The 13,462-nt window shown below is 41.4% G+C and overlaps 1 protein-coding gene across 1 annotated transcript in view; it reads left to right on the top strand.

The window, feature by feature from the left end:
* Positions 1 to 13,462, top strand: part of ajap1 (adherens junctions associated protein 1) — a 103,394-nt gene that overhangs the window by 42,774 nt on the left and 47,158 nt on the right. Inside the window, exon 4 of the mRNA XM_060851915.1 lies at positions 4,921 to 5,163. Within this exon, the coding sequence (XP_060707898.1) occupies positions 4,921 to 5,163 (243 nt within the window). The remainder of the gene's footprint in view (positions 1 to 4,920; positions 5,164 to 13,462) is intronic.

Below are 13,462 nucleotides of genomic sequence, written 5' to 3'. Positions count from 1 at the left end.
GTATTTCCAGGAATATCCTCCCTCAGCACAGCTGTAATGCTATCCCTTATCAAAAATGCCACTCCCCCTCCTCTTTTGCCTCCCTTTCTATCCTTCCTGTAGCATTTGTATCCTGGAACATTAAGCTGCCAGTCCTGCCCATCCCTGAGCCATGTTTCCGTAATTGCTATGATATCCCAGTCCCATGTTCCTAACCATGCCCTGAGTTCATCTGCCTTCCCTGTTAGGCCCCTTGCATTGAAATAAATGCAGTTTAATTGATAGGTCCTACCTTGTCCCTGCCTGCCTGACTGTTTGACTCACTTCTGTTCTCAGCTGTACCTGTCTCAGACCAATCTCTTTCCTCACTATCTCCCTGGGTCCCACACCCCCACCACTCCCCCGCCCCCCACCTTACTAGTTTAAATCCTTCCAAGCAGTTCTAGCAAGTTTCCCTGCCAGTATATTAGTCCCCTTCCAATTTAGGTGCATTCCGTCCTTCTTGTACAGGTCACTTCGACCCCAAAAGAGATTCCAATGATCCAAAAATGTGAATCTATCTCCCATACACCAGCTCCTCAGCCATGCATTCATCTGCTCTATCCTCCTATTCCTGCCCTCACTAGCTCATAGTAGGTCCTAACCTGCAATCCTCTTCCTGACCTCTCCGCCCCCACCCCACTCCGGCCTATCACCCTCACCTTGACCTCCTTCCACCTATCCCACCTCCATCGCCCCTCCCCCTAGTCCCTCCTCCCTACCTTTTATCTCAGCCGGCTTGGCTCTCTCTCTCTTATTCCTGATGAAGGGCTTATGCTCGAAACGTCGAATTCTCTATTCCTGAGATGCTGCCTAACCTGCTGTGCTTTGACCAGCAACACATTTGCAGCTCACTAGCTCATAGCACTGGGAGTAATCCAGATATTACTACCCTTGAGGACCTCCTTTTTAAATTTCTGCCTAACTCTCTGTAATCTTCGTTCAGAGTCTCAATCTGTTCCCTTCCAATGTCATTGGTTCCAATGTGGACAGTGACCTCCTGCTGGCCCCTCTCCCCCGTGAGAACATTCTGCACCCTCTCTGAGACATCCTTGATCCTGGCACCAGGGAAACAACACACCATTCTGCTTTTTCTCTGCTGGCCACAGAAACATCTGTCTGCACCTCGGACTACAGAATCCCCCAACACAATTGATCTCTTGGAAGCTGACGTACCCCTCGTTGCATGAGACCCAGTCTCAATACCAGAAACTTGGCTGTTCGTGCTACATTCCCCTGAGAATCCATCATCCCCTACATTTTCCAAAACAGCATACCTGTTTGAAATGGGTATATCCACAAAAGACTCCTGCTCTAGCTGCCAACCTCTCTTACCCTTCCTGGAGTTAACCCATCTATGTGACTGTATCTGAGACTTTCCCCCCTTCCTATAACTGCCATCCATCACATACTGTTGCTGTTGCAAATTCCTCATAGCTTCTATTTGTCTCTCCAACCGATCCACTCGATCTGATAAGATTCGCATCCAACAGCATTTATGGCAGATATAATCCGCAGTAACCCTTAAACTCGCTTTAAACTCCCACATCCGACAAGAAGTACATATCACTGCAAAGGCCATTTTTGCTCTTTCACAATCTACAGACCCAGAAAATAACACCATCGTATTCCTCTGAAAACACTGCCCCAGGTTAAATTAATAGCTATGGCTTATATTTGAAGTTTAATCAAGAGACTTATCTCCAAAAACATATAATCAAGAAAGAATCCACTGTACTCACGACTGCAGCTTTTCTATTGGACAGACTTAAAACAACAACTAACTTATCTGATTCGATGCTGTGAACTTCGCCCAACAGTTCCTCCAAGATTAGTTGTGAATTTCACTGTTTGTTATTTTTCCCAGATGCACTCCGATGTCCAGCGATACACAAATTCAAACAGCAAAGACAGTAACTGTGCAGGTTCTCTCTCTCTCTCCCTCCCCTGCACTGTCCTCACCATGTGCTTCCTTTGTCTGTTCTTCTCCCTTTTAAACTGCTGTTGTTTTGACTTTTTTTTCCCCAAAGTTCCAAAACAATGCAACAGCATATAAAACAGTAATTGCTGCTCCTGGAATTTGAAGAAATCACCTCCAACATATTGTGAAACTTGAAATGGCTCAGAAAAGTCTGACAAGGATATTGCCAGGGTTGGAGGGTCTGAGCTATAGGGAGAGTCCGAATAGACTGAGGCTGCTTTCCCTGGAGTGTAAGAGGCTGAGGGATGACCTTACAGAGGTTTATAAAATCATGAGGGGCATGGATAGGGACAAGGTCTTTTTCCCAGGGTAGAGGAGTCCAAAAGTAGCGGGCATAGGTCTAAGATGAGAGGGGAAAGATTTATAGGGACCTAAGAGGCAACTTTTTCATGCAAAGGGTGGTGCTTGTATGGAAAGAACTGCCAGAGGAAGTGATGGAGGCTGCCACCATTACAACATTTAAAAGGCATCTGGATGGGTATGCGAATAGGAAGGGTTGAGAGGGATATAGGCCAAATGCTTACAAATGGGACTAGATTAATTTAGGATATCTCATTGGAATTGATAAGTTTGACCAAAGGGTTTGTTTCCGTGCAGTACATCTCTATTTACATTGTGTCTATTTCTTTCACCTTCTACCATCCTGCTTCATTTCTGTCTTTCCCTTTGCATGGACTTCAGTTGAGATTTGTCCATCTCTAAATTGCGCCTATAGTTATACAAGAAGATTTTCAATGCCACTGCTGCTGCTGCATTATCCATTTCTCCAATGGGAGAAACAAAAAAAAGGCAGGAATTGCTAGATTAGCCTAACAGGATATTACAATCCTAATAGTGAATGGATTTGTGCCCAAATTCAGTTAATAACAAATTGAGACCAACTGCACAACCTTAAGTGAACCATCAAGTATTCTTCATGTTTAGGCTGTAGGTATCAATCATATAATGGTTTTTCAGAGAGAGGGAAGCTAGTCAAGAAGGGAGTTCCTTTTACACAACTGTTGATACACTGTGTCGCTACATTATGCATGAGTGCGGGAGCCTACAGGGAAACTCATGGGGCTTTCACCACATGCAAGAGAGTTAAAATAGTTGGGGATAAAAAGTTGGGGATAGAGGGGTCAAAGCTCTACCTGTAGTGGAATTTGTAGGCTAGTTATCCGTTTTCTACTCTGAAGCCTTTATAGAGAGTTTTGTACAAGCTGGAGGAGGTCATAATGACTTATTCATCATCTCCATTTAGAATCCCTGTCGTGTGGAATCAGCCCATTCAGCCCATTGTATTCACACTGACCCTCTGAAGAGCATCCCACCCAAACCCACCCTGTTACTGTTACACCATAACCCTGCATTTCCCATGGCTAATCTATCTAGCCTGCACCTGCCTGGGCAATTTAGCATGGTTAGTCCACCTAACCTGCACAACTTTGGACTGTGGGAGGAAACCCAGAGGAAAGCCATACAGATAGTGATAGAACATACAAATTCCATACAGTCACTTGAGGCTGGAATCAGACCTGGGTCCCTGGTGCTATTAGGTTCTGCATGCAATGTTTTTTTCTAAAAGGACTTTCTTCATTCAAATGTTTCTGCTCCTGTCCCAGCCTGTGGCTTCTCCTAACATCCTCAGACCAGCTCCAACGATAAGATTCACACAGAGAGTTACGTAGAGACTTAGCATGTTGTCTGAGTCTAGTCAGTTCAGCCTTCAATAAAATATTGTCCTGTCCTGGTCTGTCTTTATTACTTCTGTACTGTAACATGGAATTATAAATAGTATTGTAGTGTTTGAAAAATTGTTAGAAAGTTCTGTGATAACTTACTAATCTAATTTTACATGTCTTTAATTTGAGGCTTCTTAATTCTATTGCTTTTTTTTGGTAGTTAATCTCTTCATCAGATTGAAAAATTGAATATGTTGGAGTTTGGTAAAAATCTGTAGTTCTTCACCTTCAAGTATAAAACCCATCTTGTTTTAACATTCCTCATAGCTCAGCTTTCTAAATCATGATTACTAACTATCCGGGATTAACAATTCATTTCTAGTGCACTGCAGGCAGCAAATAACCAGAACGAAGAAGAAATGAAAATTAAGCAAACATTTCCTACCCTTTTATTCATCGGTTATGAGAATATCAGACATAGGAGAAAAAAAGCAATTGAGTGTCAGCAGAGATAATTGAACAACAAATTTACTTGGTTAGTGGTGTAGGTAGGTAGTGCAGCACAATAATGATAATACTGGGCCAGCAACAACTAGAATCTCAGGGCTGGAGGTCATCCAAGACCCACAGTCATGTCCCCGAAAACAGATTTGAAGAATTCTCTTGTCTGCTTACCTCTGCATCTTATGCTAGGGAGACTCTATCTAGGATTAGGTGATCAGCCAGATAGAGATTGACAAAATACAGCAGAATAACCTCTTCTGTTTTTTTTCTTAGCTGATCTCTCTGTTGGCCTAACCCTGTAGCCTCTTTGAAACTAGGGGTGTTCTGTGTGTGGGATCTTAAAATGGAAACCACAAATGGAAACCAACTGGGTGGTACAGTGGCTCAATGTTGCCTCACAGACCCGGATTCAATTCCACCCTTCAGTGACTGTGTGGAGTTTGTACATTCTCCCTCTGTCTGCATGGGTTTCCTCCAGATGACCTGATTTCCTCTAACAGTCTAAAGATATGCAGGTTAAATGGATTGGTTATGCCAACTTGCCCATGCTGCCCAGAGATATGTAGCTTAGGTGGATTAGTCATGGGAAATGCAGGGTTACAGGGAGTCAGGTTAGTGGAGGATGGATCTGGATGGAAAGCTCTTTGGAGGGTTGGTGCAGACTCAATGGGCTGAATGGCCTGCTTCAGCACTATAGAGATTCTTTAAAGTTCTATGAATCTGCTGAGATGAACATGTCTCTTTGTCTTACAGCTGCGCAGAAAATGGGAATGGACATCGGAATAGTCACCAGCGGAAGATCAACCAACAAGAGGAGAGTTGCCAAAATCTAACTGATTTTACCGCTGCACGAGTGCCGAGCAACCTGGACATATTCACTGCGTACAACGAGACCCTTCAGTGCTCCCATGAATGTGTCCGTGCGTCAATGCCCGTCTATGCTGACCAAGCCCTACACCCAACCACTGTTTATAAAACCACATTCAATGGAAACCGGTAAGACTATCACATTAACATTAAAATGAAAATATTTAACGACACTAAAGGGTATGCCACCCACCTCAGGGAAACAAGAAAATCACCAGATAGGTATTGAGCTGTTTAAGTAGCATATTTATAGTGGTGTCAGGATTAGGGAGGTTGGTGTTGGATCAATATTAACTTAGTTTACCCTTTTCACTAGCATTGCCAAAGCATCAGAGGACCATTTTGTGCTTTGAGACAGAGAGACTTGGCAATGAGTGCCACCCTACTTCCTTCCCCAGGTTAGATGGAAGTGCAGTGAAAGCAATAAGGCTTTCTGTATAAGAGCTAAGCCACGCCACACTCTAATTGAATGTTGTGTAGAGATCAAAAACATCAAGACAATTGTGGCATTAATTGTTTGGCACAGCAGCAATACAATATAAATTACAAATTTTAATCAATAGCCATAGAAAAGTAGCCCATTATATAAGATTACTACCAACAAATAGTTAGAACCAATGATGATAACCTTGTGATATTGATAGGACTGTTACTGCTTGGACAAAACTCTACCTTTACGGTTCTGTATGTTCCAGACAGCTGCCCTGTAGTAACTTCCTTTCAAATTATTTGCATAGCCAACTGGCAATTGCATAACCATGTTTGACAATTTGGGTCTTTTCCCACAGTGACTTTAGCACTGTCCTGTGCAGATTTGCATAAATGATTTAAAAAGATAGCTGGACACCTCTGGATGTAACGTGAGAAATGTGGGGGCATCTGTTTGGTCTGTCAGTATAAGAGTCCAACATACAATAAATGTCTCCTATGTTAAATTGGGCAGCACAGTGGCTCAGGGGTTAATACTGCTGCCTCACAACACTAGGGACCTGGATTTGATTCTACACTCAGGTGACTGTGTGGAGGTTGCACATTCTCCATAGATTTCCTCCAGGTGCTCCGATTTCAACCCACAATCCAAAGACGTGTATGTTAGATGAATTGACTGTATTAAGTTGCCCATAGTATCCAGGGATGTGCAGGCTAGGTGGGTTAGCCATGGGAAATGTAAGGTTACAGGCAGAGGGTAGAGGGGTGGGTCTGAGCAGGATGTTCTTCGGAGGGTTGGTGTGGACTGGATGGACCAAATAGCCTGCTTCCACACTGTAGGGGATCTATGAAATGCAATGGACCTAATTTGCCTTTTAACAAGCTCATCCTGATCAGTTGGATCAGGAAATACACAGCTGAACTTACGTACTTTTCTTGAGATCTCAAGTCCACTTATGGTTTCTTGGCAGATAATAGTTTCCTTTCCCTACTAACATGCCTTGTTTCTTTCTTCCTCATCAATCTTTTTTCTCTCCCCTGCACTCCTGAAGGCATTGACTTCTTGCTTGGGGCTTTGGTTGTACAGTCATCCTATACCAGCTGATGCCTCACCAAGGTGTCTGCTAGTGGGTGTAGACAGACTAGCTGACATGTGTTGTTGTTGGACAATGACATAGTATTGTGTTGAATGTAAAGCACCAGAACTATCCATTTACCTCTCAGGTGGGTGGTGTTTATGCACCTGAAGAATCCACTGTAGTTCATCTCGTCCTGTCACCATGTTGTTCTATTCTGTTCTCCCTCATACAGTTATCTAGATATCACTTACATGCATCTATGCTATTCAATTCCATCCTCATGTTCTCATTATTCTGAGTAAAGAAACTCCTGAATTAATTATTTAACTTATTAGAACTATCATATGTTTATGACCCTTAGTTTTGTGCTTCCCAACAAATGGGAACATCTCTGTGGTTATGTTATAGAACCCATCATCATTTTAAAGATTTGACCAGTAAAAGGAAACATAACCGATTTTTCCAATACATATATTACTGCAGCACTCCTCCCATTATCCTGACTGAGTCAGCACCAAGGGCTTTTATTTTCTGTGTCGAGAGTGAGGTGCTGAAAAGCACGGCCGGTCAGGCAGATTCCGAGGAGCAAGAGGATTGACGTTTCGGGAATAAGCCCTTCTTTGGCTCTTCATCAGCCCTTCATTCGGGCTTATGCTTGAAACGTCGATTGTCCTGCTCCTTGGATATTGCCTGACCAGCTGTGTTTTTTCCAGCAAAACACTCTTGACTCAGATCTCCAACATCTGCAGTCCTCACTTTCTCCTAGTTGCTTTTATTTTCTGGTCTACATGATTCAGTGACTCATTTGATGAACTACTTGAGCTACTCGGGAGCCTTTTAACCCTAAGAGTTGAATATTTCTTATTTTCTGGGCATGTGTTAGAAAATGGAAACCCATGAAGTTGAGGGAATGCGTGGAGTAGAGTGCCCACCAGTGGTGGGGAAGGTAGAACAGATCTCTCCTTTCAAAGGTATATTGAGTCACTGAAATGACAAATTCATGGCCTTTCCTCACCTCCTCTGGTATTTTATGAGTGCCTTGGATGTGACGGGTTAGACTCTAGTAGTAGGTCTCCTAAAGTTGCCTCATGATTTGATTTGATTTATTATTTGCTTTGATTTGTTATTGTCACATGTATCTAGGTACAGTGAAAATTTTTGTTTTGTGTACTGTACAGGCAGATCATAGCGAACAAAGTGCATTAGGGTTATTGAACAGAGCAAGGAATGCAATGTTAGAGCTGCAGAGAAGGTGCACAGAGAGCAAGATCAATGTCAAATTTAACTATTAAAAGGCCACACAGCATGATTTGCACTAGCGTCATGTGGGGCAATTACAGAATATTTCAACTTTGTTTTGAAATCAGTCACAAGAATTGTCCTATTAGCTAAATGATGCATACCAACATCGAGTTTCTCCATTTACTTGTCAACATGAACAGGCAACAAAAGGACACATCCATCTCTGTATTGACACCACAGGCTGCTTGCTTTGATATACTGACTGGAGCAGAGGTTTTGCTGTCAAACACTACCTTTAAAGTTTGGGTGGATTAGAGGATGGGTTTTATGAGGCACTCCATGTACTGTGAAACTTTGTTGAATGTTAGCACAAACATAGTGTAATTGCTTTCTAAAAATGGTATGAGATGCATAATTCCATGTAATACAGCTGTGTATCAAGAATGCAAACCGGAAAGGTTATCCTTGCATATCAGTAAGGTTACTGGTTACATCCTCATTTTATTGGTCTGATTGCTGCACATGAAATCATGTAGAATTAGAATGAATAATAGGCAGATGTATTATATTGAATTGGTTTTGAACTCATAGCATTCTGAGAAAAGCACTCCCTGCATTTATAGGATTCAGATATTGCTTCATTCATCTTTTATTTTGTATAATACATAGCAAATTATATTTCAATTATGTAAACGGATATTCTTTATCTCAGTTTGTGGAGAAATGCCTAACATTTGTTCAGGGTGAGGTGATTATCCATAGCAGGAATAACTGGTGATACAGTCAACAGCACTATAACCTCAATAAATTGCTACACATGTTATCTGCAATTATCAACAGGAAAGTTTAATTATCAAAACTGATTTGTTTGCTGTCTGATTTATTCAGAACAATTACTATCCAACTCTAATCTCAATTTCAGCTTGAACCTCAGTTCTCTGCTGGCTTTAAGATGAAATCACAGCCATTTCTGAATATAGTGCAGCAAGGTTGAAGGCTTTATCTTCAGGGTAATGCCAGGAATTCTGCACTTGGCCTCAATATCCATGGATTAGGGAGGGAGAAATGCTGTTTCTACTCTTGATTCCCAATTGGCAAATTCTTCTGCAAATTTAGGTTTGGTGAAGGCAGACAGATGAAGGCTCAGCAATGATAGCTCCCACAGTCAGTTGGACAACCCTGTTCCAGTCTCACGTTGAGTAATAGTCACCATTGCTGCTGTACTCTGAGCTGAATTAACACCTTAAGGAAAGAAGGGGAGAGCATTGGAGGAACTGCTGCAAATGATATTACTGGAAGAGATGTGCTGGTCAAGATGGTTTGCTGGAATATCTACAGCAATATTCCTTTTTCGACCTCGGCTCTGACCTTTCTTAGCCTCTTTTCATTCTTTTTTTCATAGTCATTATTGAGCTTGGCAGTTCTCTGAGAATAAGGGAACTTGCATAAAACAATAAAGGTGAGACAAAACAATAGAATCGGATCAGGGTGATACAACCAGTTTCAAATAAGTCAAATTAGTTTCCATAATCAGTGTAAGTTATGTGCACATCAGATCAGATTAAGCAACCAAAAAAAAACACATTCTATTATGAAATGTATTCATGCATAGTCTTGGCATAAAATGTTGTGGTATGTGACATTGTATAACCCTCGTCTATCTACTTCCAAATATTGCAGTCAGAAATTAAATATCTTTTTTTGGTGCGTGTGCCTTTACTTTCATTTCACTGACTCATGCTTTGCTGAAACTGTAAAATACAGGGTGCATATTATGCCCCAGGCCTATGTTTATATCCTGTTAATCAAAGATTGTCTGATTTCTCGAGTTATATTTTTTTAACTGAAGCTTGAAAGTTAGATGCAGGCATATGTGTCTAGACACAGGAGAAATAAGACTGTGTCCTTTGCTGGGATGTTGGTGACTTTAATCTTCCCAACCCAAGTGGGAAATGGGCAATAAGGAGGTCACGGTTATTTTCAACTTTGACCCATTTTACTCCCCTTTGAAAGCAAGGGCAAACAATTTCGAGTGTGGTGTCAAACCAGCATCTCCTGTCAATCTTCGGGCTTCCCAACCTGTGAGTTAGAATAACTAAAATTGTTCCGGTCTCACCACAGTAAACATATTCAGGCAACAAGTCTGCAAAGAGTTAAAAATATGTATCTACAGACTCAGTAACAAAATTGTAAACATGTTAATGACAGAAAGGAAAAAAATTGTGCAACCAATATTAATGTCATTTCCAACAACATCTCAAAAATTAATTCAAAATGTTAGGGGCGAGAAATGAACAATATCAGTGGAGGAATATTTAATGTTTCGTCGTGTTCTTGTTTCTTTACTGCAGGCATTAATCTGTTTATTTTCACTCGCCTGACACCTTGGTTGAAATAACATTCATAAAAAAAGGTGTTTTTTCCATTCATCTGCTAATATCATTGAAAGGAATTTCTAGTTGTGTATATTTTTGATGATCAACCCAGTGATTCCACAGCTAGATTGGCTCAAAGTTTCTGGAAGAATCCTTCCTTTTGCTTTTCTGAATGAATTGTGGATGAATATGCCTTTATTGGTCAGCACATTGAGTATAGGAGTTGGGACATCATGTTGTAGCTGTGCAGGGCATTGGTTGGACCTCTTTTGGAATACTACATTCATTTCTGGTTTCCCTGCTGTAGGAAGGATGTTGTGAAATTGAAAGGGTTCAGAAAAGATTTACAACATGTTGCCAGGGTTGAAGTGTTTGCACTTTCGGGAGAGGGTGCTCAGGCTATTTTCCCTGGAGCGTCAGAGGCTGAGAGCTTGATGAAGTCATGAGGAGCATGGATAGGGTAAATAGCAAAGGGCTTTTTCCCAGGTTAGGGCTGGGGGTGGGGGGGGTTGGTGGGGATGGGGGGTTCAAAGTTAAGGGGAATGGATTTATGGTGAGAGGGCAAAGGTATAAAAGGAACCTTAGGGGCAAATTTTTCACACAGAGGGTGGTGTGTTTATGGAATGAGCTGCCAGAGGAGATGCTGGAGGCTGCTACAATTACAACATTTAAAAGGAAACTGGTAAGGACATGAATAAGAAGGTTTGGAGAGATATGGGCTAAATGCTGGCAAATGGAATTACATTAATATAGGATATCTGGTTGACATGGATGTGTTGGACCGAAGAGTCTGTCTTCGATCTGTGTAACTCCATGGTTCTATCTTCTAGTTTCAGATTTCCCTGCCCATGTTTAACAATAAGCTACCCTTCGGAGCAATGGATGTATTATTTCATTCTACATGGCATTGCCCAGAAACAATCTAAAACGATATAACAAAAAGTGTCAGGAAATCAATAACATTGCATTTGTTAAAGAGATAAATAGATTCTTTGCTGGAATGTCGAGGTGCTGACATTATTGTTTTGCATGGTTGATTGATTGTACGATTACTTAACCTACTGTCTGTTGACTAAGAAGTTAATTAGCGAATGCGATATTGGAATATATAATAAACATGATAAACATAGGGCTACAATTTTATTTCACGTGATATGTCTTGAAAAGAAACCAGTTGTGTTTTCTGCTCTCTCAGGTGGATATAAGGTATATCCTATGACGAAAGTTTGGGCAATTATGCCTCGTGCCTTGACCAATATGTATCCTTCAATCAACTTCACAAAAAAGCATTAGCAAGCATTTATAACATTGCAGTTTGTGGGAGGTTGCTTTATGAAATGTGGCCGCAGGGTTTTCTGCATTACAACAGCAACTACACTATGAAAGTATCTCATTGGTTGTAAAGTGGTTTAGGATGTGCTGATGTTGTAAAAGGTACTATTGAAAGTAATTTATTTATTTTTTTTCTGTCACATCCTTCGATTTTACTGTTGCCACACACCTAATGTTTCCCTGTAAGATGAATGATGGGATTGTCACCACTGAAGATTCAAGATTATTTGGTTACATTAAAACCATGGATCAGTGCACACATAGTATAAAATGGTGCTTATCAAAGTGATTGGACATTCGTGTGTGTGTGTGTGTGTGTGTGTGTGTGTGTGTGTGTGTGTGTGTGTGTGTGTGTGTGTGTGTGTGTGTGTGTGTGTGTGTGTGTAGCAGAGGTTGAAAACACCAAGGCATTCTGGGATTGCAGACAATGTGCAGACCAACTGCTGGTGTTCTCTGGTGGAAAAAAACAACCACAGAGCAATTTGACAAAGCTGATGGTTCACGCTGGCTGAGACCATGCTGTTTTTTCAGTAGAACACTTGCCCTTATTAGGCGCTATCGCCTTGCAAAATAACTCCAAGGAAAAACGTAGCTGCTGAGCAAATATTTTTACACTCATCTCTGTTAGCTCTTTGCAATGGCTCAACCCAGAATGGAGTTCGAGGTATTTGTTTTCTTAAAATCAAGAATAGTGCAGCACACACAGCATCTTATTGAAACTACCACTTGTTTTAAAAAGCAAACCAGTTGGTCCCACTCCCTTGATCTTGCCACATGTCCCTGCAATTCCTACTCCTTCTTTGAGTTTATTCAGCCTCCTCTAAGACGCTACCAGCCAGTGCGTTTAAATCCTAACAGTATGTTGGATAATTTTAGAACCAAAAGGTTTTCCTCTTTTTGCCTCTGGTTGTTTTGCCAATCCCTGTAAATCTATCCTCGCTAGCTATTGATCTTTAAGCTGTTGAGAACTGCTTCCCTTTATTTACTGCAGCTAACCCTTCGTCATTTCCAACACCCCTGTAAAATTTCACCTTGGCTTTGTCTGCTGTTAGGACAATAACCCCAGCCTATCCAATCTGATTATATAAATGCAGTTCCATAAACTGGCTGGTAAAGCCCCTCTGTAGCCAGTCGAAAGCATTGCATTCTTTATTGTAGAATTGGACACAGTACTCTGGCAAGGGCTACATTAGTATTTCATTTACATTCACTGCAACATTCTGGCTTTTGTTATTTCATCATATATGAAGCCAAGGATTCTGTTTACTTTTGCAACTGCTTTGTTCATGTGTCCTGCTACTGTCACACAATCTGCCCAGATGTCCCTGTTCTTGCACCTTGTTTAAAATTGAGCCACTTAGCTTGTGTTCTTGCCTCCTTTCTGATCCGAATTTCTGCAAATCCTGTCAGTATGTCAGCACGATGGCTCAGTGGTTAACACACTGCTGCCTCACAGTGCTATGGAGCTGGGTTCAATTCCAGACTCGGGTGATTTTTTCTATATGAAGTTTGCACATTCTTTCCTTGTCTGTGCGAGTTTCCTCCCACAGTCCAAAGATGTGTGGGTTAAATGGATTGGCCATGCTAAAGTGCTGATCGTGTCTAGGGATATATAGGATAGGTGGGTGAGGAAGTATAGGGCTACACAGATAAGGTAATGGGGTGGGTTTGGGTGGGATGTCCTTTTGGAGGGTTAGTGTAGATCAGCTGAATGACCTGCTTCCACACTTTAGGGATTTGATGATTCTATGTCCCCTTGAATTCTATTTCGATCCTCCTCAGAGTTTCTTACATTCCTATGTCTCATGACACCTACAAATGTTGACTTTGTATCCTGTACCCCAAGTTCAAGCCTTTAATATGTATCATAAACAGGAGAACCCAGTTCTGAACCCCGTGAAACATCAGTGTGTTCCTCTGTCAGTAAATAGCCATTCATCATAATCTTCTGTTACCTTTTCACGTGGAGTT

Source organism: Hemiscyllium ocellatum, chromosome 37 (assembly GCF_020745735.1).
Source record: "Hemiscyllium ocellatum isolate sHemOce1 chromosome 37, sHemOce1.pat.X.cur, whole genome shotgun sequence".
NCBI lineage: Eukaryota > Metazoa > Chordata > Chondrichthyes > Orectolobiformes > Hemiscylliidae > Hemiscyllium > Hemiscyllium ocellatum.
This window is presented reverse-complemented; position numbering and strand designations above follow the sequence as displayed.